Here is a 21873-nt window from a genome sequence, read left to right as displayed (position 1 = left end):
TTCAAGTGTGAAAAGACCTTATTAGGAAACCACGAAGCACATATTAATATCATAGTGCTTTACTTACATCATATAAGGTGCTTGACCTCTGGCTTCTTGAGGTCATTGCTTATTTTGGCAGCGAGTCGGATACAAGCTCCAGTGCGAAGTTTACGATTCTGCTTGTCCAGTTTACCGTGTAGGGCCAGTTTTTCAAAATAGAAATGTTTTTTGATGAAATGAACCCGTCTGCTGCTCCTGGGCCGTACAACACTTGTGCAAGACTTACTGTAAGAGAACAAAGCAGTAAATAATAATTTTACATGGCAGTGCTCACATTTTCAAAACAAAATAGTCTGTTGAAAAGGTAATTTGGGGATTGGGACAGTCCGGGATTGGCCGCGGTCTGGCTGTCTCGCCGAATTGTGCTAGAGGCTCACCTGGATTTACTGCGGTGGCTGCTGGTGGTCGGGCCGGGGCTGGCTATGATCTGGATTTGCTGTCCGGCTGTGTCGGGGCCGGGGGCCGGGGGCCGGGGGCCGGGGGGGGGGGGGGGGGGGGGGGGGGGGGGGGGATTGGGGGGGTGCTGGCTTGGCCTGTCATCGCCGTGTGTTGATTGATAGGAGGCGTAGTGGATTGTCGGCTGCTGAGAGGCATCGTAAGCTGCAATACTTTCAAACAGTGAACCAGTTTTATTTTATTTTTTTGTTCACTTTTATTTATCTATATGTTTGTATATGTCTATTGTTTTGGCAATATTGTGCTATTGTACACATTCATGCCAATAAAGCTAATTTGAATTGAATTGAACCACTCTATTGTGATTTGGTACTTTCCTGCGTCCTGCCCAGGGACTGCAGATGAAATTTAGCTCTGTAGCTAATTCTGGGACAGTTCTTTACTGTCCATTGTCCCTGATAAATAAATAAAAAAATTATTAAAAAAAAATCAAATGTGAAGGGAAAAATAAATTGCTAGACCTTTGATGCTCTTTGGATTCACTGTCCAGAAGAGACGTTTTCACTGCCTAGACTAGAGTGTTGTTCTCCTGAATCCATTTGTGACCTTATGATTGGAGCAGATGCTGAAAGCGTGAATCGGGCATCTATCTCAGTTTGAGCCTCCTTCGAGAGCCTCTGTCTGCGATCCATCTCAGCACTGAGCTGCAGCGGTCGATCGGCACAAAAGCACTCGAGTCATGCATGGCTTTCTTCATAACACATTAACAGTAAGTCAGTGGTGTTCAACTGGTTTTGAGACATTTTTTCTTTGGGTAGCAAGTGGCGACTCAACACAGTACCAGAATTTGATGCTTTTAAATTAAACATTCACATGAATTAATATTTAAACTACATAAGCCTAAAAATATGCACTATTCGGAACATTGTAGAGGCTGAATAGAAAAATTACATAAATGTATAAACAGCAGAAAGGTGATTTATGACCTTCGTTGTCAGTAAAATTATTATTTACTTCATCACTATTAAAAGAATTTATTTAGCTACTGTAACTACGCACAATCTTATATTTAGATGCACTGTAAACAAATGCACTTTAAAAAAAGATTTATTCTGATTTTATTAGTACCGTTTAAAGATTATTTTTTTGTACAAAATACAGTCAAAATCAAACATACAACATGTAAACAATTTACATAGTTCAAAAAATCCTCTAGACAAAATAAGTTTAGTTTATTAATCAAAATCATTTAATAAAATCCAAGGACTCAGTGTAACACACACATATAAAATAAATTAAAATATGCAGCTGTTATTCAGGACATGAGCAGAAGATTCACTCTCAATCAACATTGCACATTTATCCATTTAGTTCCAGTGGGGTTTTTAAATCCCATCTGAAGTCACAACGGGTCGACTCAGTGCTGCTTTTTTTGGGACTTGACTTTCGGCGAGAACATGGCGAGGTACGGTCGTCTCCTGCGTATCCGCACGTCCGGCTGATCGTCCTCTTTGATGTATCCTGTTGAGAGCAAAGCAATGTATGTTACCTAAATGCTTCAATGACAGAGATAAACTGAAAAAATAAACATGTTTTTTTTCTTTTGCAGGAAGTCTATATATTAAAGAGGCTATATTTTAGGTTTTAGTGTCTACTAGAATACGTTTTTGACTTGAATGTTCAAAAAACTATTTTTCACATATTCTCCATTGTTGCAGCTCCTCTCTTCCCAGTCTGTCAGTAATGCTCTGTTTAGTTCCCGTCTCCCTGAAGCCCCTCACGCTGAAAAGCACAATGTGCTCTGATTGGTCGGCTGAACCAGAGTGTTGTGATTGGTCAACAACTTTGAGCGTGTTTTGGAAATGTCCCCCCCCCCCCTTACCATAAGCGCGAGTTTCAACACACAACTAACTCAACCAGTCCTTGCCACCTTTATTTGTGTATGCATTGTGGAGGAATTATTTAAATGAGGAATGAACTCAAGACTACAAGGGAGGTGTTTCAGGGAGTTCAGAAACACTTATTAATATAGAGAACAACTCTCCTTGGAGTGACTTTGTGCTTTTTGTTTGTACTTTTCATGCTCAAACTGCAACATTACACATTAAAGAAAGCTGAAAATGTAAAAAGCATAATTGGTGCTCTTTAAAAGTCTCAGACTCACTGTATATACTGGGAAATAATGCATTTTGTTAAATAGTTCTTAATAGTGCAAGATTTCAAAGTTTCATCCATTTCTTTCTATTTGTCAAAATGACATAATGCAGAACCTCTTTCCACACAGGTCTGTGTCGACGGGAAGCCCACTTCCCAGAAGTTTTCCGGAGTGGAAGGTGGAATGTAGCGGTAGCGATGCCGTGAACAGGAGGACAGTTTTTTCAGCCTCTCTTCCTCTGGAAGGTGTGCATAATACTGGAACAACAGAATGGTATTAATTATAACATTTTTAATTATCGATGCTATGATTATTTAGCAAAAGGAGATAATATAGTTGGTCATATACTGTATAAACTGACTCACAATTTCACACTCTTTACAATAATGGCCTTTTAGTTTTCTCCTTTCGTCTTTCTTACGCACAACTTCCACACGAGCAAAAGACTTATTCCTGGAATAGAAAGCAAAACATGCACAATGTCTATTATTCTAACCATCTATTTTGTTGACAGTAAATCACTGTATTTTAGAACCATATGCATTTAAAGTTCTGTAATCTGAAGTATTTGCATTAAATTAAATACTTTAATACTTTTTCAAACCAGAATTATTATAGTTAACTAAAACCATAAAAAATGTGTTACTTGATATAAAATAGAATAAAAATATTTTATTTCAGCTAGTTGCCAAAGCAACATTTTTCATTTTCATTTTTATACTAAAATTTAATCTGATATACTAAAATAGTTCAAAACTAAATTCTAAAAACTACATAGACAGTTGATTTTAAAATAAAAACATAAAAAATATGTATTAAAAATGACAAAAATGAATAACAATATGTTGATTGTTTATATATATATATAAAGCTTGAATATCTTAATGATACTAAAATACCACTATTTCAAACTATCTGTATAGTGATTTTCACAATATCAATCTTTCCAAAGCAGCTCAACAAGAACCTTTATTACCAATAAAAGCACATTTCTCACCTGTTAGATGTATCCCCGTCAGACGTCACTCGTTTCAGGTCTGCAGGCCGGCGGAATTCCTCTGAACAAACGCAATATGTTTGGTAAAAAGGTTTAAAAGATGAAGGACAAATAAAACAAAGCTACTGAAAATGTGTCTGCTATTTGGACAAGACTGGAAAAACGAAACATTACCTGCTGCCACTTCTTCTTCTTCTTCATCATCATCATCATCATCTTCCCCTCTCTCCTCCTCGAACGTACTGTCTTGTTTTGGAACAGAGCTCTCGTCCTGAGGACAAGACTCATATTCTCCGAACCCTGTCTTATCGAAGATGTCAGCAAGGCTGTCGTTTGCCCTCTGCCCAATCCCTGTTGATCAATCACATGTAGAAGTTGTTTACGGGCGGCTCATAAATGAATCCGAAGCTACAAATCAAATCAGCTGTTTGTTCATATGATACCAGGGGTTTGGGATTGTCCCGTCCTCTTCTGGCCTCTCAGGAGCAGACTGTGACTCACAAATGTGCAGTCAGTGTCCATTGTTTCCAAGTCTGTTCTGAATCTGGCCTAGGGCAATTTGGGGGAAAGTTTCACTAATGCAAACACATTATATAAACAGTAAATGCAAAAGTTTGAAAGATATTTGAAAGTAGTCTCTTCTGCTCACCAAGGCTGCATTTATTTGACCAAAAATACAGTACAAATTGTAATATTGTGAAATATCATTACAATTTAAAGTAACTTTTCTATTGTAATATATTTTAAAATGTAATTTATTCCTGTGATCAAAACTGAATTGTCAGCATCATTACTCCAGTCTTCAGTGTCACATGATCCTTCAGAAATTATTCTAATATGCTGATTTGCTGCTCTAGAAACATTTCTTATTATTATCAATGTTGAAAACAGTTGTGCTGCTTCATATTACGTTGTAAACCGTGATACATTTTGATCAGAATTCTTTGATGAATAGAAAGTTCAATAGAACAGTATTTATTTGAAATAGAAATCTTTTGTAACATCACATAAATGTCTTTACTGTTGCAGTTGATCAATTTAATGCGTCCTTGCTGAATAAACATATTAGGTTAGTAGTGTGGTGTAAATATGGTGGTTGAAAATAAAAATGTTCAGAATGAATTTTCATATATCAGTACCTCTGGTTGAAGAGAACTCTCTGTATCATACTGAGCCAGATCAGCTCCAGGATCCACACTCCAGCTCTGATCTGTCATCAGATTTAAAAAAACATTAGCAAAATGATTCACCCTAAACTACTCAAGATGATGAGTAATCTATTATGACAAGCTGTTCATAATGTTTCTGTATTACCGTATGGGAAATGTGTGTTTTGGTTCTGAAGAGAACTTTTGCGAGGTGTGTGCTGGTCCAAACATTTCCTTCTCTTGGAATCCTACAAAATTAAAATTGTTACATAAAATTCAAAACCGTACACTTTTATGTGAAACTGTTTTGAAATGTGTAAATCCGGTGTGTCTGTATTGCTTCTGTCTGACTGTGTCTAACCGTTGTTTCCTGATTCTTGCTCTCTTTATGACCACTAGCTGGAGTGGAAGCCAGTATCATCCCCTTGATTTCCGTCTCGTCAGGATCATCCAGGCTGGAAACAGAAATCTTCTCTTCTCTTTTCCTGCCATCTGTATGTTTCCTCTTTCCTTTACCTGGCACACACGTGCTGTTATTTGAAGGTGTGTGTGGAAAGTCGTCTGCGGGCGGCTGCTGCTGTTCTCGAGAAACCAACGGACGGCAATGCAAAATGGACGGAGAATCGTCATTCTGGACTGCAGTGATGCTGGAACAGATATATAGAAAACAACAGCTACTATTATGAAGTATTTCAGTTCCAGACAATATTTCTGTCTCACTGGTCATTAGTGAGAGTTAAAATGGTGGTTTGTTTGGATTTAAGAGTGTGTAGTTACATGTTTGCGCAGTCATTTGACTCAGGTTGTTGGCCTCGTTCAGTGTGAAGATCATCATCCTCGTTATCCTCATCAAACTGAAGAGAAACATTGGATGTGTGAACACACACTGCTCTGATCACTGCCAGTGCGGATATATAGAGGTTTTCTGTACATAACTAAGTATTTTCTAGGTCATCTTTAAAATGCACAACTGAAACTAAACCTAAAAAGGCATATTGGGATACAATGGATGACTAAGTCGTATAAGTCAAACTTTAATTAAGATAAGGCAGAACCTGTTCTGGATTGACTTCTATACGGCAGGTCTCGGGAACCACAGTCCTGAAATGTTTCTTGGTATTAGGCTCTAAAATAAAATAAAAACACATTCAATTTATGCTTACAAAGAATATCATTTAAAACGTGAAGATCAGCTCATAATACCTGCCATAGAAGTCACATCCATTTCACATGTCTCAGCGACCAGCACACCATTGCCATTACAGCCGAAGGGCACGGATGGAGCTCCTCGCCTGGGTTCTGTAAAAGAAAAAAAGAAAGAAAGACGTATATATATGTATATTTTAAGAAAAATATATAGCTATTTATTTATATACTATAATTAAAAACCAATACTATCTATATATATACACTACCGGTCAAAGGTTTTAGATCGTTTAATGTTTTTAAAAGAAGTCTCTTCTGCTCACCAAGGCTGCATTTATAAAAAATAAATAAAAAAATAAAAAATTGTAATATTGTAAATATTATGACAATTTAAAATGACTGTTTTCTATTTTAATATATTAATTAAAATGTAATTTATTCCTCTGAAAAAAGCTGAATTTTCTGCATCATTACTCCAGTCTTCAGTGTCACATGATCCTTCAGAAATCATTCTAATATGCTGATTTTATGCTAAAAAAACATTCATTATTATTTTCAGTGTTGAAAACAGTTGTGTAATTTATTTTTTCAATGTTTTTTGATGAATAGAAAGTTCAAAAGAACAGCATTTATTTAAAATAGAATCTTTCCAGCTTTAATCACAGGAATAAATTACACTTTACTATATATTCACAAAGAAAAGAGCTGTTTTAAATTGTAATAATATTTCACAATATTACTGTTTTTTTTTTGCATTTTTAATCAGCCTTAGTGATAAATAAATGCAGCCTTGGTGAGCAGAAGAGACTTCTTTTAAAAACATTCAAAATCTTACCGATCTAAAACTTTTGAATGGTAGTTTATATATAATTATTTTTTAAATTAGAGTATTTTTAAAAACTTGTAACTAAACAAATTTTATATATATATATATATATATATATATAGACATTTTAATATATAGCTATTTATTTATATACTACATTTAAAAACATTTATATATATATTATATATACATAGATATATACACTCACCGGCCACTTTATTAGGTACACCTGTCCAACTGCTCGTTAACACTTAATTTCTAAGCAGCCAATCACATGGCGGCAACTCAGTGCATTTAGGCATGTAGACATGGTCAAGACAATCTCCTGCAGTTCAAACCGAGCATCAGTATGGGCAAGAAAGTTGATTTGAGTGACTTTGAACGTGGCATGATTGTTGGTGCCAGAAGGGCTGGTCTGAGTATTTCAGAAACTGCTAATCTACTGGGATTTTCACGCACAACCATCTCTAGGGTTTACAGAGAATGGTCCGAAAAAGAAAAAACATCCAGTGAGCGGCAGTTCTGTGGGCGGAAATGCCTTGTTGATGCCAGAGGTCAGAGGAGAATGGCCAGACTGGTTCGAGCTGATAGAAGGGCAACAGTGACTGAAATAACCACTCGTTACAACCGAGGTATGCAGCAAAGCATTTGTGAAGCCACAACACGCACAACCTTGAGGCGGATGGGCTACAACAGCAGAAGACTCCACCGGGTACCACTCATCTCCACTACAAATAGGAAAAAGAGGCTACAATTTGCAAGAGCTCACCAAAATTGAACAGTTGAAGACTGGAAAAATGTTGCCTGGTCTGATGAGTCTCGATTTCTGTTGAGACATTCAGATGTTAGAGTCAGAATTTGGCGTAAACAGAATGAGAACATGGAACCATCATGCCTTGTTACCACTGTGCAGGCTGGTGGTGGTGGTGTAATGGTGTGGGGGATGTTTTCCTGGCACACTTTAGGCCCCTTAGTGCCAATTGGGCATCGTTTAAATGCCACGGCCTACCTGAGCATTGTTTCTGACCATGTCCATCCCTTTATGGCCACCATGTACCCATCCTCTGATGGCTACTTCCACCATGTCACAAAGCTCTAATCATTTCAAATTGGTTTCTTGAACATGACAATGAGTTCACTGTACTAAAATGGCCTCCACAGTCACCAGATCTCAACCCAATAGAGCATCTTTGGGATGTGGTGGAACGGGAGATTCGCATCATGGATGTGCAGTCGACAAATCTGCGGCAACTGTGTGATGCCATCATGTCAATATGGACCAAACTCCCTGAGGAATGCTTCCAGCACCTTGTTGAATCTATGCCACGAAGAATTGAGGCAGTTCTGAAGGCAAAAGGGGGTCCAACCCGTTACTAGCATGGGGTACCTAATAAAGTGGCCGGTGAGTGTATATAAAACACAATATACACTCACCGGCCACTTTATTAGGTACACCTGTCCAACTGCTCGTTAACACTTAATTTCTAAGCAGCCAATCACATGGCGGCAACTCAGTGCATTTAGGCATGGAGACATGGTCAAGACAATCTCCTGCAGTTCAAACCGAGCATCAGTATGGGGAAGAAAGTTGATTTGAGTGACTTTGAACGTGGCATGACTGTTGGTGCCAGAAGGGCTGGTCTGAGTATTTCAGAAACTGCTAATCTACTGGGATTTTCACGCACAACCATCTCTAGGGTTTACAGAGAATGGTCCGAAAAAGAAAAAACATCCAGTGAGCGGCAGTTCTGTGGGCGGAAATGCCTTGTTGATGCCAGAGGTCAGAGGAGAATGGCCAGACTGGTTCGAGCTGATAGAAGGGCAACAGTGACTGAAATAACCACTCGTTACAACCGAGGTATGCAGCAAAGCATTTGTGAAGCCACAACACGCACAACCTTGAGGCGGATGGGCTACAACAGCAGAAGACTCCACCGGGTACCACTCATCTCCACTACAAATAGGAAAAAGAGGCTACAATTTGCAAGAGCTCACCAAAATTGAACAGTTGAAGACTGGAAAAATGTTGCCTGGTCTGATGAGTCTCGATTTCTGTTGAGACATTCAGATGTTAGAGTCAGAATTTGGCGTAAACAGAATGAGAACATGGAACCATCATGCCTTGTTACCACTGTGCAGGCTGGTGGTGGTGGTGTAATGGTGTGGGGGATGTTTTCCTGGCACACTTTAGGCCCCTTAGTGCCAATTGGGCATCGTTTAAATGCCACGGCCTACCTGAGCATTGTTTCTGACCATGTCCATCCCTTTATGGCCACCATGTACCCATCCTCTGATGGCTACTTCCACCATGTCACAAAGCTCTAATCATTTCAAATTGGTTTCTTGAACATGACAATGAGTTCACTGTACTAAAATGGCCTCCACAGTCACCAGATCTCAACCCAATAGAGCATCTTTGGGATGTGGTGGAACGGGAGATTCGCATCATGGATGTGCAGCCGACAAATCTGCGGCAACTGTGTGATGCCATCATGTCAATATGGACCAAACTCCCTGAGGAATGCTTCCAGCACCTTGTTGAATCTATGCCACGAAGAATTGAGGCAGTTCTGAAGGCAAAAGGGGGTCCAACCCGTTACTAGCATGGGGTACCTAATAAAGTGGCCGGTGAGTGTATATGTATATTTGTTATTAAAACAGCTGTTAATTAACTAAACATTTATATATAGCTATTTATATATATTGAATACACACACACACACACACACACACACATATATATATATATATATTAAAATATATAGCTATTTATTTACATACTATACTTAAAAAACAATAACTATCTATAGAATTATTAAAATAGCTGTTAAATAGCTCAATTAACATATATTAAATAAACATACACACACATACAGTACATATACACCTGTATATTTAAAGAAAAGTTAATTTATATCTATTTACTTATATACTATATTTAAACATATATATACATGTGTCTGTGCGTAAAACAAATCTCATTGTTTCTTTATACTCTCAAAACTTTTTGTCTTTAAAAAAGCAATTATGGGAGTTAAGGTCAGAGGTGATCACCCAACACAACACATCCTGAATCAAAAAATGAGCCTTTTTCCCTCATTTTAAATCTCTAACCGGGGTGTGAGAGTGATAATGGTGTCTCGGCGTAGCGGACGTGGTTCTGTTCTTTCCGTCGTTTCATCTTGCTGGCGACAGGTAAAGACAGCGGACGACGAGGAGAATCTGGGATCATCCCCTCCTCGGCCTCAGAAAACACATTCTGCGGAGAACTAAACACACACACATAAAGAAGACATCAGACGCTCATGTGATGCACTTTATCAGTATTCATGTCATGTTTCATTTGACTCTGAGACTCACCCAGACTTTCTAAGTCGCTCTAGCTCAAGACTCAGTCTCCTGTTTTCATCTTTCAGAGTCTTCCTCTCTGCCTCTAAACTCAGCAATACACACATTATAGCAGATTTTTGGGTTGATACTAATCGACTGATACATAATAGATATATATATATATATTTAGTCACAATATGATGATGCATAATAATAATAATAATAATAATACAACGGAAAACAAAAATCCTTACCTAGCTCAGATATGACAGACAGATTTTTCTGATTAGCATCAATAAACTCAGTGTTTGTTTTTATAATCTGCTTCTCAATCACAGCACAACGATCACATGGTCCAGAACACACCCTAAACCCAGACACAAAGAAAACGGCAACTTAAACTTTCAGATAAGATAAAAAAAAAAAACATAAACCTCATAAATATGTTGCTAAAGAGGTAAAAATGTGCTTTTCAGAGCACCTGTCCTCTAACTGTGTGATCTTCTCCTGCAGGATCTTCTGTTGCTCTCGTAACTGCTGGTTCTTGCTGTGAAATTCACTCAGTCTCTGAGCATCTCTGAGTGGGAAGCCGTATTATTACAGTTAGAGATCATTATTTGACATTTATTACAGAATTATTACACCAGAAGAAAGTCTCTAAAAGTCCTTCAAAATGTTAATGATCTAGTAGTCATTAAATCAAAGTGATTTAAAAAAATCTTCATGCAGCTTTGAGCAATGATATGTTCTTATACAGTATAAGCCTTAGACTTACAGACAGCGCTCTTTTTTCAGTTTGGTTATTTTTGCCTGTAATTCTGAAAATGAGAAAAGTTATCAGTGCAAAAGCATCTCATATTGTTAAACTTTTAATAAAACATTATATTAAATAAACTGATTTCAATTCATAGGGCCTTCAATGTACATTATGAACTAGTATTTACAGTCATTTTTCGAATCAAATGCATTAATAGAGTAGAATTTGAATTTCGGAAGTTCCTGAAATGTTTCCTGAAGTTTTTTAATGGAAGCCCATTTCAACCACATACTGTAAGAAAGAAAAAAAAGTCATGCTTTGGTAAATCTTATTTATGACATAAAAGTTTTTTTTAAAAAAGAGTCATGACAGAAAAAGTCAAAATCATAAATCATAACTATGACTAAATCTACTAAATCAAATTTATGCGATAAATCAAAATTATGACTAATTGAAATTATGATGTAACGTCCAAATTATGACATATTAAGTCACAATGACATACATAGTTAATAAGAAATCGTAATTATGAGGTAAAATCTTGAAATTATGACTTTCTGTGTCAGTTACGACTATTTAATTCAGAATTATGACGTATTTTAAGTAATAATTATGATTCCCCAAAGCATGATTTCTTCCCCCTGTATGTGCAAGAAATAGTAGATTTTAAATGGTACAGACAGAGAAAGGCTTGTCCTGTAACGTTACCGTGCAGTGCAGCGTCATGGAGCTCCTTCACGGAAAGCAGCAGATCCTGGAGTTTCTCTCTGGATTCTGCAGGAGTGCTGGAAGCAGGACTGTGTCCAGTCTGTCCACTGAGATCTGAAGTACTCATCCTCAAACAGTCCATCTATCTATCTATCTATCAGACCCCTTCAGTCGGATCAGTTTCACCAACATACACAAGTGACAACTCAAGTATTGAGACAAAAACATAAAGTTGGACCTCGCTATATCTCGCTCACATTTCAAACAGCTGAGAGACTAATATATTCCTTTAGGTTGTTTCCAGAACGACATCATGCGCTACATGTATTTGCCTATAAGAACAGAACAAGGCACGTATATTAAAAATAGAATAGCGCATCGCAGAGCTCGTGAAATTTCTGTTCCATTATGTAAATATTCGGATTCCGCGCCTTCGCGGTGGATTCTGGGAGTTCAGCAGCGGCTCGTCAGAAGGGCTTTAATACCAGCTAGTGGCCACTCTGAAAACTGCATTAAGAGTGCACTATCTATCTATCTATCTATCTATCTATCTATCTATCTATCTATCTATCTATCTATCTATCTATCTATCTATCTATCTATCTATCTATCTATCTATCTATCTATCTATCTATCTATCTATCTATCTATCTATCTATCTATCTATCTATCTATCTATCTATCTATCAGCAGAAGCAATGGCCTATATACTGTCATGATAATCATATAATACATATAAATAAACAAACAAAAGACAAATACACTGGACAGACACAGTACCGGTCAAAGGTTAGGAAACATTATTATTATTATTTTTTATGTTTTTTTAAAGAAGTCTTTTCTGCTCATCAAGGCTGCATTTATTTGATCAAAAATACAGAAAAAAATTTTTCTATTTTGAAATATTATTACAATTTAAAATAATGGTTTTCTATTTGAATATACATTAAAATATAATTAATTCCTGTGATCAAAGCTGAATTTTCAGCATCATTACTCCAGTCTTCAGTGTCACGTGATCCTTCAGAAATCATTCTGAAGAAAATTCAGCTTTGATCACAGGATTCAATTATATTTTAAAGTATATTAAAATATAAAAGCGTTGTTTCAAACTGTAAGAATATTCCACAATATTATTGTTTTTTCCTGTATTTTTTCATGAGCATAAGAGACTTCCTTCAAAAACATAAAAAATAGTAGTTGTTCTACTCTAGTCCTGTAGGTGTCGCTCAATCACACGCAAACGCAGCAGATCCGCCGAAGAAGACTCAGCACCGGAAGTGAGGCTAAACTTTGCTCCACACAGCGGAAAACAGCTGTTGTTTAGTAACAGGGAAAGATAGGTAAGTTCTGTACTCTACTTTATTACTGCTGTTTCTTTTTCTACTTATCATAATAGTTATATTTAAGTCTTATGTACTTGTTTTTAATATATAATCGACAGTAGTGAATGTCGTTGGCTTTATAAGGAGGCAGCTAACGGATTAGCCAGCTCTGCTAACTTTCTTCTCTACGTCAGACTGATGAGACACTTGAATCTCTATTTAACTCCAAAAATGTGATTCATTTATTTAAATCATTTATACACTCTTCAGATCATAATAGCATGTTGTTATACACTAGGAATGGGAATAAATGACTCATATTCAGTTCATACTTATCATCTTTGGAGAAACATAGACTCAGTCTGAGCTGTTGACATGTCGATTTGTTTAAATTAAGATTATATGATTAATTTCGCGTAACTTTAATACATTGTGGATAGAGATTATAGTTTTATTGTTGATGCTGATTGTAAGAGGTTTTATTGTGAGTTTAATCAGTGAATTGTCAGCTCTTGTCTCCGCTGTCACTTGTGAAATCATTTCTGTTGGATGACAGCTGATCGTCTACTGTTATTATTAGTACTATATTAATCGTATTTTGACGAGTTTAATTGTTCATTTGTCATTATTTTTTTTATGTCTGGTTTTTATGTCCTTCTGCATTATTTTTTATATTGACAAACAATAGTAAACAACTTCATGCATACATCATTGTAGGAATTATTTGTTTTATAGTTGCATATAACTTGCTTTGTTGTTTCTCCTTAGGATGCCTGGGCAGAAAAGAAAGATGTCTTCTTCTGAACCTGATGTAAAGAAGACAAAGATGGATCAGAGTCTCGTGGAGTCAGATAAATCTCAGATGCCCAAGAAGTCTTTGAGAGGAAGACCCAAAAAAAATAAAGGGTTGGAAATTCAGTCGAACCATCAGACACAATCGAGGGAAGAAAACGGAAAACCTGTTCGGCGGTCCTCTCGCTTGAAAACACCACAAAAGAAGGGAGCGAGAGGAAGACGACGGAAAGATGGGGTGAAGCCGAAAGTCTCCGGAGATAAACCCTCTCAGAATATGTCTCTCCTGAAAAAAGGAGACAAGAAATATGTTCCAAGAGTAAAGAAAGAAAAGCCCTCCATCTCCGAAACGATCAAAACAGTAGCAGCCTTGTTCCCTGTGCAAATAGAGCACAATTATGGGCGATTGCTTGACTTCCAAAATGAGGAGATCACGCTACCCAAACCTGACAAAATCCACGTGGCCAATATAATTGATCTGGAATCGATTCACGACCCGCGAGCAAGCAAAGTAGAAGAGCATAAAGAGCTGCCAAAAGACTCTATTGAGCAAATTACAGTCAGTGTGGATGCAAAAGTGGATGTGATGAGCAAATCCCCCCCACCTCTAGAGGCTCTTTTCAAAGTCATCCAAGAAACCAGCATCACTAAACACTCGTACGCTGGTAAAGACATTTCTGACATGGATGAGTTAGAGGTGGTGAACACGTGTTCCCTGCAGGACAATGTACAAAGTGCCGACATGGCGAAAGTGTTTCTCCCAGATTCAGAAGCATTTCTGGATGATGACATTGAGATTGAACATTGCGTTGTAGAGATCGAAACCTATGAGGATTTGGATGACATCAGTCAGCAGTCATCTCAAAGCTCTGAGGAAGAAACGGCGAAAAAGCAAACGAGCGAAGCTGTGAGGTGTAACGTCACCTCTTCGCCCTCTTTGCCCCAGGAAAGTGTGACGGACTCCTCGCAAGGGGTTCAGAAAAAGCAAGCAATGAACCCTCAGGCTCGGACGAAGGCACGCCTTGCAGCTTTGGCCGAGGAAAGGGCGGCTGCCGCCAAGAAACCCCCACCGCGACAGCTTAACCTCCTGGCTCTCTGTGAGGAAATCGCAGATGATATCGCCTCCGATGCTCCGGGAGCTTCAGATGAGAAAGATATTGAGGAACAAAAAGAGGAGAGTGAATCTATGGAGGTAAGCGAAACGGAGGAAATGGCTTCTGACAACACCGTTCCCGCCGAAACCCCCAACGAGGAGTCCGCTGATCCCATGCCCGAGGATAGCACGCCCAAGAAACGTTTTTTCCTCAGCCAGGTGTGTCTTCCGCTTAAGACCCAGGAGAAGAAGAAGCTGTCCCGTTATCAGAGGCTCAGGCAGGTGGAGCTTCAGCGGGATAAGTTGACCTGGACCCGTGTTAAGAAGCTGAAGTCGGATCAAGCGAGTCAGGCTGCTTCTCCCATAAAGGACGACGCTCCATCGATCTCGCCCAGCCCGGCCACCACCCCTGCACAGGTTCCTGTGCCAGAAAGCGTGCCAAAAGTGGGCTCGATTGAACCCAGACGAGCACTTCCAGCTCAGGCACCGCCCATGCCTAATGGAATCACCAGCCCGAAACCCAATCCAGTGATGGAGTACAAACCCTACACTCCCAGACGCAAGTATTCACCAGATGACTTTGAACTTGACGGTCTTGAAGATGAGACGACCAAACCAGCTGCCAAAAATGAGGTAAAAAACTCTTGAAATTCATACTTTAGCAAGGATTTATTAATTCAGTGGTTCCCAAACATTTTTCCTCTGTAGAGAAATATATTTTCAAGTCCCCTACCTACATGCACCCACATAAAGACACTCTCTGACATGAGCTTGCTTGCAAAATCCTATAGGATTTATTTGAAACATTGTAATTAATACAGTACTACAACTTTTCAACTTCAATGGGTTTCTCTTTGTGTTCATGATGTGGCGTCTTAGCTTGTTTGGCTTCATACTGTCAGAAGTTCATAATTTGAGGCACGCTGTGGTCTCTCTTCCTTACCCACCGTTGTACTGGTGAATCCGAGAGTGAAATATGCCTCATTATATTTTCTTGTCTTGAGGCTGTCTATACTGGACGTAACAAAGCGAACGCAAGAAATCCATTTGTCGTATGTGTCAGAAGTTGAGTGAGCGCTTGCAGTGCATCAGAAAATAAAACGGGGCATCAGTTTATTGTCGAAAATTAGACATGTCGTCCAATCCACATCCAGTATAAACACCATCACTGATTATAATGGGTTCTATTTGTTTTTGTCACGTCGTGCGGTTCGCGTCTGGTGTAAACCCATTGTTTTGGTAGTTTAAAGTAGATTCATCGTCTGCTTTGTTTACTTGGCACTGGCAAACCTTTCACGAATCTGTCCATGCTTAGAGCCAGAACCATGCGGCTTTCATTTATATTTTTACATGGCTCAACTCTGATTCTTCAATCGTGCCATCTAGCGGTCTGTTACTCCCAGACAACAACCGCTACAACTGATAACACTGCTTAAGTGGGTACTGCGAGTCATATTGAGGTAATAAAATGTCAAACTAATATTTTATGTATAAATATTTACTTGTGTGCCAAGTAGCGGCATAATAAGCGGGATTATTTTGTAGCAGGGTCTTGTATCACCCTGGAGAGGTTTATTTTTAATATAACAATCTGCTGACTGTACACTATCCTTTAGCCTTGACATGCCCCCCTTTTTATATCTCTGGGCCCCCCTAGGGGTCGCACCACTGCAGTTTGGGAACCACTGCATTAATTTGATCCAAAGCAAAGACATTTATAATGTTATAAAAGATTTATATTTCAATTAAATGCTGTTCTTTTGAACTTTGTTCATTAAAGTATCCTGAATAAAATGCATCACAGTTTCCACAAATATGTATAATAATAAAAAATGTTTCTTGAGCAGCAAATCAGCATATTAGAATGATTTCTGAAGGATCATGTGACTGAAGACTGGAGTAATGATGCTGAATTTTTTTTTTTTTTTACATTACATTTGAAGAAATGTCTTCATGCTATCAATCTAAATAAACAATACAGTTCTCACAGGTCAAACCAGAGCAGTCCTCTTCATCAGCTCCAGTGCAGCCCAAACCACCAGTGGAGAAGAAGCCATGTACGCCCACTCCTGCAGGTAGACATTGTGTTGATTTGTTTGATTTTGAGTTCATGACTTCTGTCCATCTTGGACACGCAATGCTAGTTTCATGATAGGTGTTTGTGGAGCTTATCATACCCAAATAATGTATCAAGTTTGCTAAACTAATTCTCTTTGACAGCATGTTTGATAATACAGAATTTTTTATGAACTATCTTGTGGTCCACAGATAGTAAGCCGAAACCCTCTCCCCAGCAAGAACCTGTCCAAGACACGCAATCAGAAAACAGCAACAGGTAATTCATTGTTGAAAGATTTGAAAACTAAAACTTGCTTTCAGGTCTGTAAAAAAGGCAGAATATCTGTCTTCTGCTCCGTGAAAATGCTTTTTCCTATCTTAGTTTAATAGGCAACTACAAGTAAGCTGTGCTTTTATTTCCCTGAAAAATGTAAACGCTATGTATCAGAGTATTGCTCTGTTTATTGTGAGCAACATTGACACAACCAATGCCATGAGTTTGAAGTGGGGCTGTCTTTTTGTTCAACAAATAAGAAGTGTTTAGGAGAAAGTCATTATTTTTGCAATTCCATTTGGTGATGCTAGTTGAGCAGAAATTACACAGCTTATAATGTGTTGTTGGAATGATAATCTCAAAGGAATCCGTGTCATCATTGCAGTAATGTCTATTCAAAGTCTATTAATAATTTTAGAAAACAAACTTAAAGCATGTCTTAACTTTTTGGTGTCATTTTAGGGCAAATTCTGGTGATGAACCTGAAGCAGAACAGAAGAAAGAAATCAGAGACAGTCCCAAACCTGCAAATACAGCAACACAGTCCAGCAATGTAATTCAGTTATATCCTAATGAACTTTGTTTGGTTATTAATTAATCTTAGTTTCATTTAACTTCTTTAACTCTCTTTAACTTATGGATTGTGTGTTAAATATACAATTGCGATTTTACAACCTTGAAATTGTTTTGAAATTAACAATTAAACCAAGAGAAGAATACATCATGCCCATCATTATAGTATACATCGGAGCATTGGTGCTCATTAGCATTTTGTGAAGGCTGTTTTTGTGCTTTGCAGGATGCTGGTCAGAAGGCTTTTGGTGCGGTGACGTGTAATGTGTGTGGGATGCTGTACTCCCCTTCGAGCCCAGAGGACGAATCCCAACACCTCCTCTTCCACAACCAGTTCATCAGTGCTGTCAAATACGTGGTGAGACACATATTTGTTATTACGTGATTCAGAGTTATTGACATATAGATGCTGTTTCAGTCAGATTCATTAAAGCAGTAATCAAAGTCTTGAGTGACTTATTGCTTTAATAATCTTATAAGATCCAATGTTTAAAATAAGACCATATATAACGAAATAAACAATTCTTTCCTATGTAACATATTTCCAATGTAGCTTTTATTTTATGGTGGGAATTATACAGTCTCAAAATAACTACATACCCATGTCTCAAAATCATTACTGTAATATGTGGTCCAGGGCTGGAAGAAAGAGAGAATCCTGGGAGAGTATCCTGATGGCAAGATTATTCTTGTTCTCCCTGAGGATCCGAAGTACGCATTGAAAAAGGTACTTGTTTCTTCCTCATATATTTCCATTAACTAGCTCTCAAACTGTCTGCTGTAGCCGTACTGCATGTTTAGAAGATTTCTAATTGTTCCCCTGATACATATTATGTCTGTTTATGAGATTTGTCTTGTTTGATTTAAGGTTGAAGAGATCAGAGAAATGGTGGACAATGACTTGGGCTTCCAGCAAGTGGAGACCCAGGTCCCATCACAGACCAAAACCTTTCTCTTCATTTCAAATGATAAGAAAGTCGCAGGCTGTCTTATTGCAGAGCACATCCAAGAGGTCAGCTGAACATACAGGTGTTTAATAGCATGTTTATAGGTGTATATCTGCATCTGTGTTTTTACTGTGGGTTAAAAAAAAACAACTAATTATACAAAATCCCCAAATTCTTTGTTAATAATGGTTTAACTTTTATTAATAACATTAAGAAACATTATTCCTTTATAATATGCAATACTCAAAACATAATTAGTTCTAGCTAACTAGTTTATATGAAATGTCATTTAACATTCTCATTTACAAGATATAGAAATCGCTATGTATAAATTAGTCAATATTTGAATAAATTGACCTGCATATGTTTTTTGCATTATATATCATCTAATTATAGAATTAATCTATTCCCTCATAATTTAAAGTTCTACATATTCACCACCTCTTGCATTAAATCTTGTTTGAAGAAACCAATATTTGTAGAAACCAATAATACAGTACTCTAAGCTCATTTAAAAAATTTTTTTACTTAATTTGATTTTTACAATATTTAAATCAGAATTCCTCTGGCTTCAATTAACTCAGAAAATGTGAAAAGCGTGTGTATCCATGTGGGCCTATTAAAACGAATTGAAGTCTTTGTAAGTGCTGCTTCTTTGTGTAATGTTTATCTTAGTCTTCTTCATCTTAGTCATTGTGTCTGATTGTATTCTGCTGTATGCTGCCCTGTCTACATAACTCTCCTTTACTGTACTTTTACTCTCATCTACCTACTGTTGTTTTGTTTGTTATCATTGTCCATTGCCATTATTGTTGCTTGTTCATTGTAAAGCGTCCTTGAGCCCTGGAAAGGTGCTATATAAATGAAACGTATTATTATTATTATAGTCTATTCTACATCTGATGGGTTTGTTTTGGCTGCTGTGTGCAGGGATACAGGGTTATAGAGGAGACCGTTCCGGAAGGTTCAGAAGGAGAGAAGGTCATGTACGAGCGTCAGAGAGCCTGGTGCTGCTCTACCGTACCTGAGCCGGCACTCTGTGGCATCAGTCGCATTTGGGTGTTCAGCATGATGAGACGGAGAGGCATCGCCTCACGGATGATCGAGTGCCTCAGGTAAATCGTTGGATGGGTGCATATGAGTAATTGTAACCACTGTTAAAATGTTGTTGCACATAAATGTGGGTAGTTACACTTTTAAAATGTAAAATGCATCAAAAGTTACTCATTTCTTATTCACAACTTATTTTATCTGTATTAATTAATTTTACTGTCCAAAATCTGTAAACAAATTTGAATGTTTTATGAAAAAATATAAAGCAGTACAATATGTATTACAATGCACTATGAATCCATTGTTATGCATTTAGATACCTACATTAAAATACCTTACATTACACAATATTCAAAAGTAATATTTTTTTTAATTATTTTATTCAACAAGAATACATTAAATTGATCAAAGGCGTCAGTAAAGACATTTATAATGTCACAAAAGATTTAAAGGTTTTTTTTAAATGTTCTTTCAATCTTCTATACATCTGTAAAATCCTAAAAAAAAAAGAGGAAGAGAGAAAATATTAAGCTGCACAACTGTTTTCAACATTGATTGTTTTCATCAAATCAGCTTATTAGAGTGATTTCTGAAGGATCATGTGACACCGAAGACTGGAGTAATGATGCTGAAAATTGCATTTTAAAACGTATATAAATTGGAAAACAGTTATTTCAAATTGTAATAATATTTCACAACATTAGGTCTTTTTGATCAAATAAATGCAGCCTTTTTTAGCATAAGAGACTTTTTTCAAAAATCTTACTGACCTAAAACCTTTGAATGGTAGTGTGCTTTCTACAGATTTCAAGTTGTGTTAAAGTGTTTTCTGGGATATTAAAGGAAACAAAATAATGCATTCTTACAGTTCAGACCCAAATAAATGTTCATTCATCTTCTTTTTCTCCAGGAATAATTTCATCTATGGGTCTCATCTAAGTAAAGATGAAATCGCCTTTTCCGATCCCACGCCTGACGGCAAACTCTTCGCAACACATTACTGTGGAACCACTCAGTTTTTGGTCTACAACTTTGTAAGCAGCAATCGCTCAACCTGACAGGATGAGGACAAAGCAACAGAGCTCAGTTTTAACTGGACTTAAAAGACTTTATTTCACTATACCAAACAGTGCAAAAATGAGGGAACACTATGGTGAGAGACAGAAACAGACTTTTGTTGAGAGTCTTGGTTTATATTGGCAAAAATTGGCCTAGTCTCCTCACAGGAGGTGTAGGGTGTAATGTTAGACACTGATATCTAACCCTCACGGCCAGGTGACGTATTTTAATAAGTCTGCACAGTAGCTTATACCTGATGAATTGTTTAATGAAAGACATCTAAACCGTTCTCTCAGGTTTAGGTTGCAGCCTATCTTAGGACTCACCGTTTAGTGAAGCCATGTAGTCCAGTGCACAATTGCAAAATCAGTTTAAGTACTTCTTCCTAGAACAGTAAGGAAGACGTGTGAACTTTTCTACTGTAAGCAATGCCTCGGTCATGAGGCGACGATTTTTGAATCTCAGGTTGAAAAACATCATGAATTTGTCATCGAAATCTCCCTTGAACCCTTACATCATGTCAGCTATTTTTAAAGAGAGCATATTTTCCTGATACAATGTGTTCCATGTGCATTTTAAAGAGGTTTACATGCATGGCATTGACATCGATAGATGGCAGATGATTGCATAGAAGTCGCTGGTTTTGCACAAACACTGTGCAGAATGAATTTGATTCATTTGTTTCTAAAACACAAGTGTAATAATTCAGAATGTTTGCCCGATCATAGTATTCCATCTCATTTTAATATTTTTAGAATGATTTTATGTATGTATATGTATTTTGATTGAATTATATTAATTTACCCCTGGAAATGACTACAGATGGATTTCTTTTAACATCATAATTTTGCTATCTACATTTATACATTTTAGAAGCCTCATAAAATTATCAGGACATCTCATATATAAAGGATTGACCTAATTTATAAATTGGGATATTTGCTCATTTTTTACAAACAGTGAAGAAGAACAGTTTACATTAGTTAGTCATACAAGTTACTTTTAACTTTATAGTAAGAAACAAATAAAAAGTCAACTGCAAAAGAGATCCCATTAAAATGGGCTGAATTTCTATTTATTTATTTTTATTTGAAAAGTGGAATTACCTATATGTTGTTTTTATCATTAACATAATGCATGAAGCCTCAACTGTGCTGAAGAACCAGGTACAACATTTTGTGTCAAGTTTTTATT

At 37.3% G+C, this 21873-nt stretch overlaps 2 protein-coding genes across 5 annotated transcripts; one reads left to right on the top strand and one right to left on the bottom strand.

The window, feature by feature from the left end:
* Positions 1–1709: 1709 nt before the first annotated feature.
* rbbp8 (retinoblastoma binding protein 8) lies at positions 1710–11948 on the bottom strand. Of its 3 annotated transcripts, none has more exons than XM_056249360.1 (18): positions 11506–11948; positions 10816–10858; positions 10522–10617; positions 10295–10407; positions 10071–10143; positions 9825–9979; positions 5942–6037; positions 5794–5864; positions 5516–5592; positions 5100–5385; positions 4905–4986; positions 4730–4800; positions 4034–4139; positions 3765–3941; positions 3591–3651; positions 2959–3046; positions 2709–2850; positions 1710–1959 (listed from the first exon to the last, which is right to left on the bottom strand). In XM_056249360.1, exons 1-18 carry the CDS (start codon positions 11645–11647, stop codon positions 1856–1858), a joined length of 1983 nt encoding a protein of 660 aa, XP_056105335.1. In that variant the 5' UTR covers positions 11648–11948; the 3' UTR covers positions 1710–1855. The 3 variants fall into 3 exon arrangements, with proteins under 3 accessions (XP_056105335.1, XP_056105337.1, XP_056105336.1); XM_056249362.1 differs by having other exon boundaries at positions 3591–3649; positions 3775–3941; XM_056249361.1 differs by having other exon boundaries at positions 5516–5583.
* Positions 11949–12758: 810 nt separating this feature from the next.
* esco1 (establishment of sister chromatid cohesion N-acetyltransferase 1) lies at positions 12759–21492 on the top strand. 2 transcript variants are annotated; one of them, XM_056249358.1, is made up of 10 exons: positions 12759–12848; positions 13599–15348; positions 16706–16790; positions 16984–17050; positions 17510–17600; positions 17847–17978; positions 18258–18347; positions 18489–18632; positions 19498–19682; positions 20531–21492. In XM_056249358.1, the coding sequence occupies exons 2-10, from the start codon at positions 13600–13602 to the stop codon at positions 20676–20678; spliced, it is 2691 nt and encodes an 896-aa protein (XP_056105333.1). In that variant the 5' UTR covers positions 12759–12848; position 13599; the 3' UTR covers positions 20679–21492. The 2 variants fall into 2 exon arrangements, with proteins under 2 accessions (XP_056105333.1, XP_056105332.1); XM_056249357.1 differs by having other exon boundaries at positions 16697–16790.
* The last annotated feature ends 381 nt before the right edge of the window (positions 21493–21873 follow it).

This window comes from Rhinichthys klamathensis, unplaced genomic scaffold (genome assembly GCF_029890125.1).
Source record: "Rhinichthys klamathensis goyatoka isolate OS25496 unplaced genomic scaffold, OSU_Roscu_1.1 h1tg000059l_1, whole genome shotgun sequence".
NCBI classification, from domain to species: domain Eukaryota; kingdom Metazoa; phylum Chordata; class Actinopteri; order Cypriniformes; family Leuciscidae; genus Rhinichthys; species Rhinichthys klamathensis.
The sequence above is the reverse complement of the archived record's forward strand: the minus strand, read 5'-3'. Positions and strand labels throughout refer to the sequence as shown.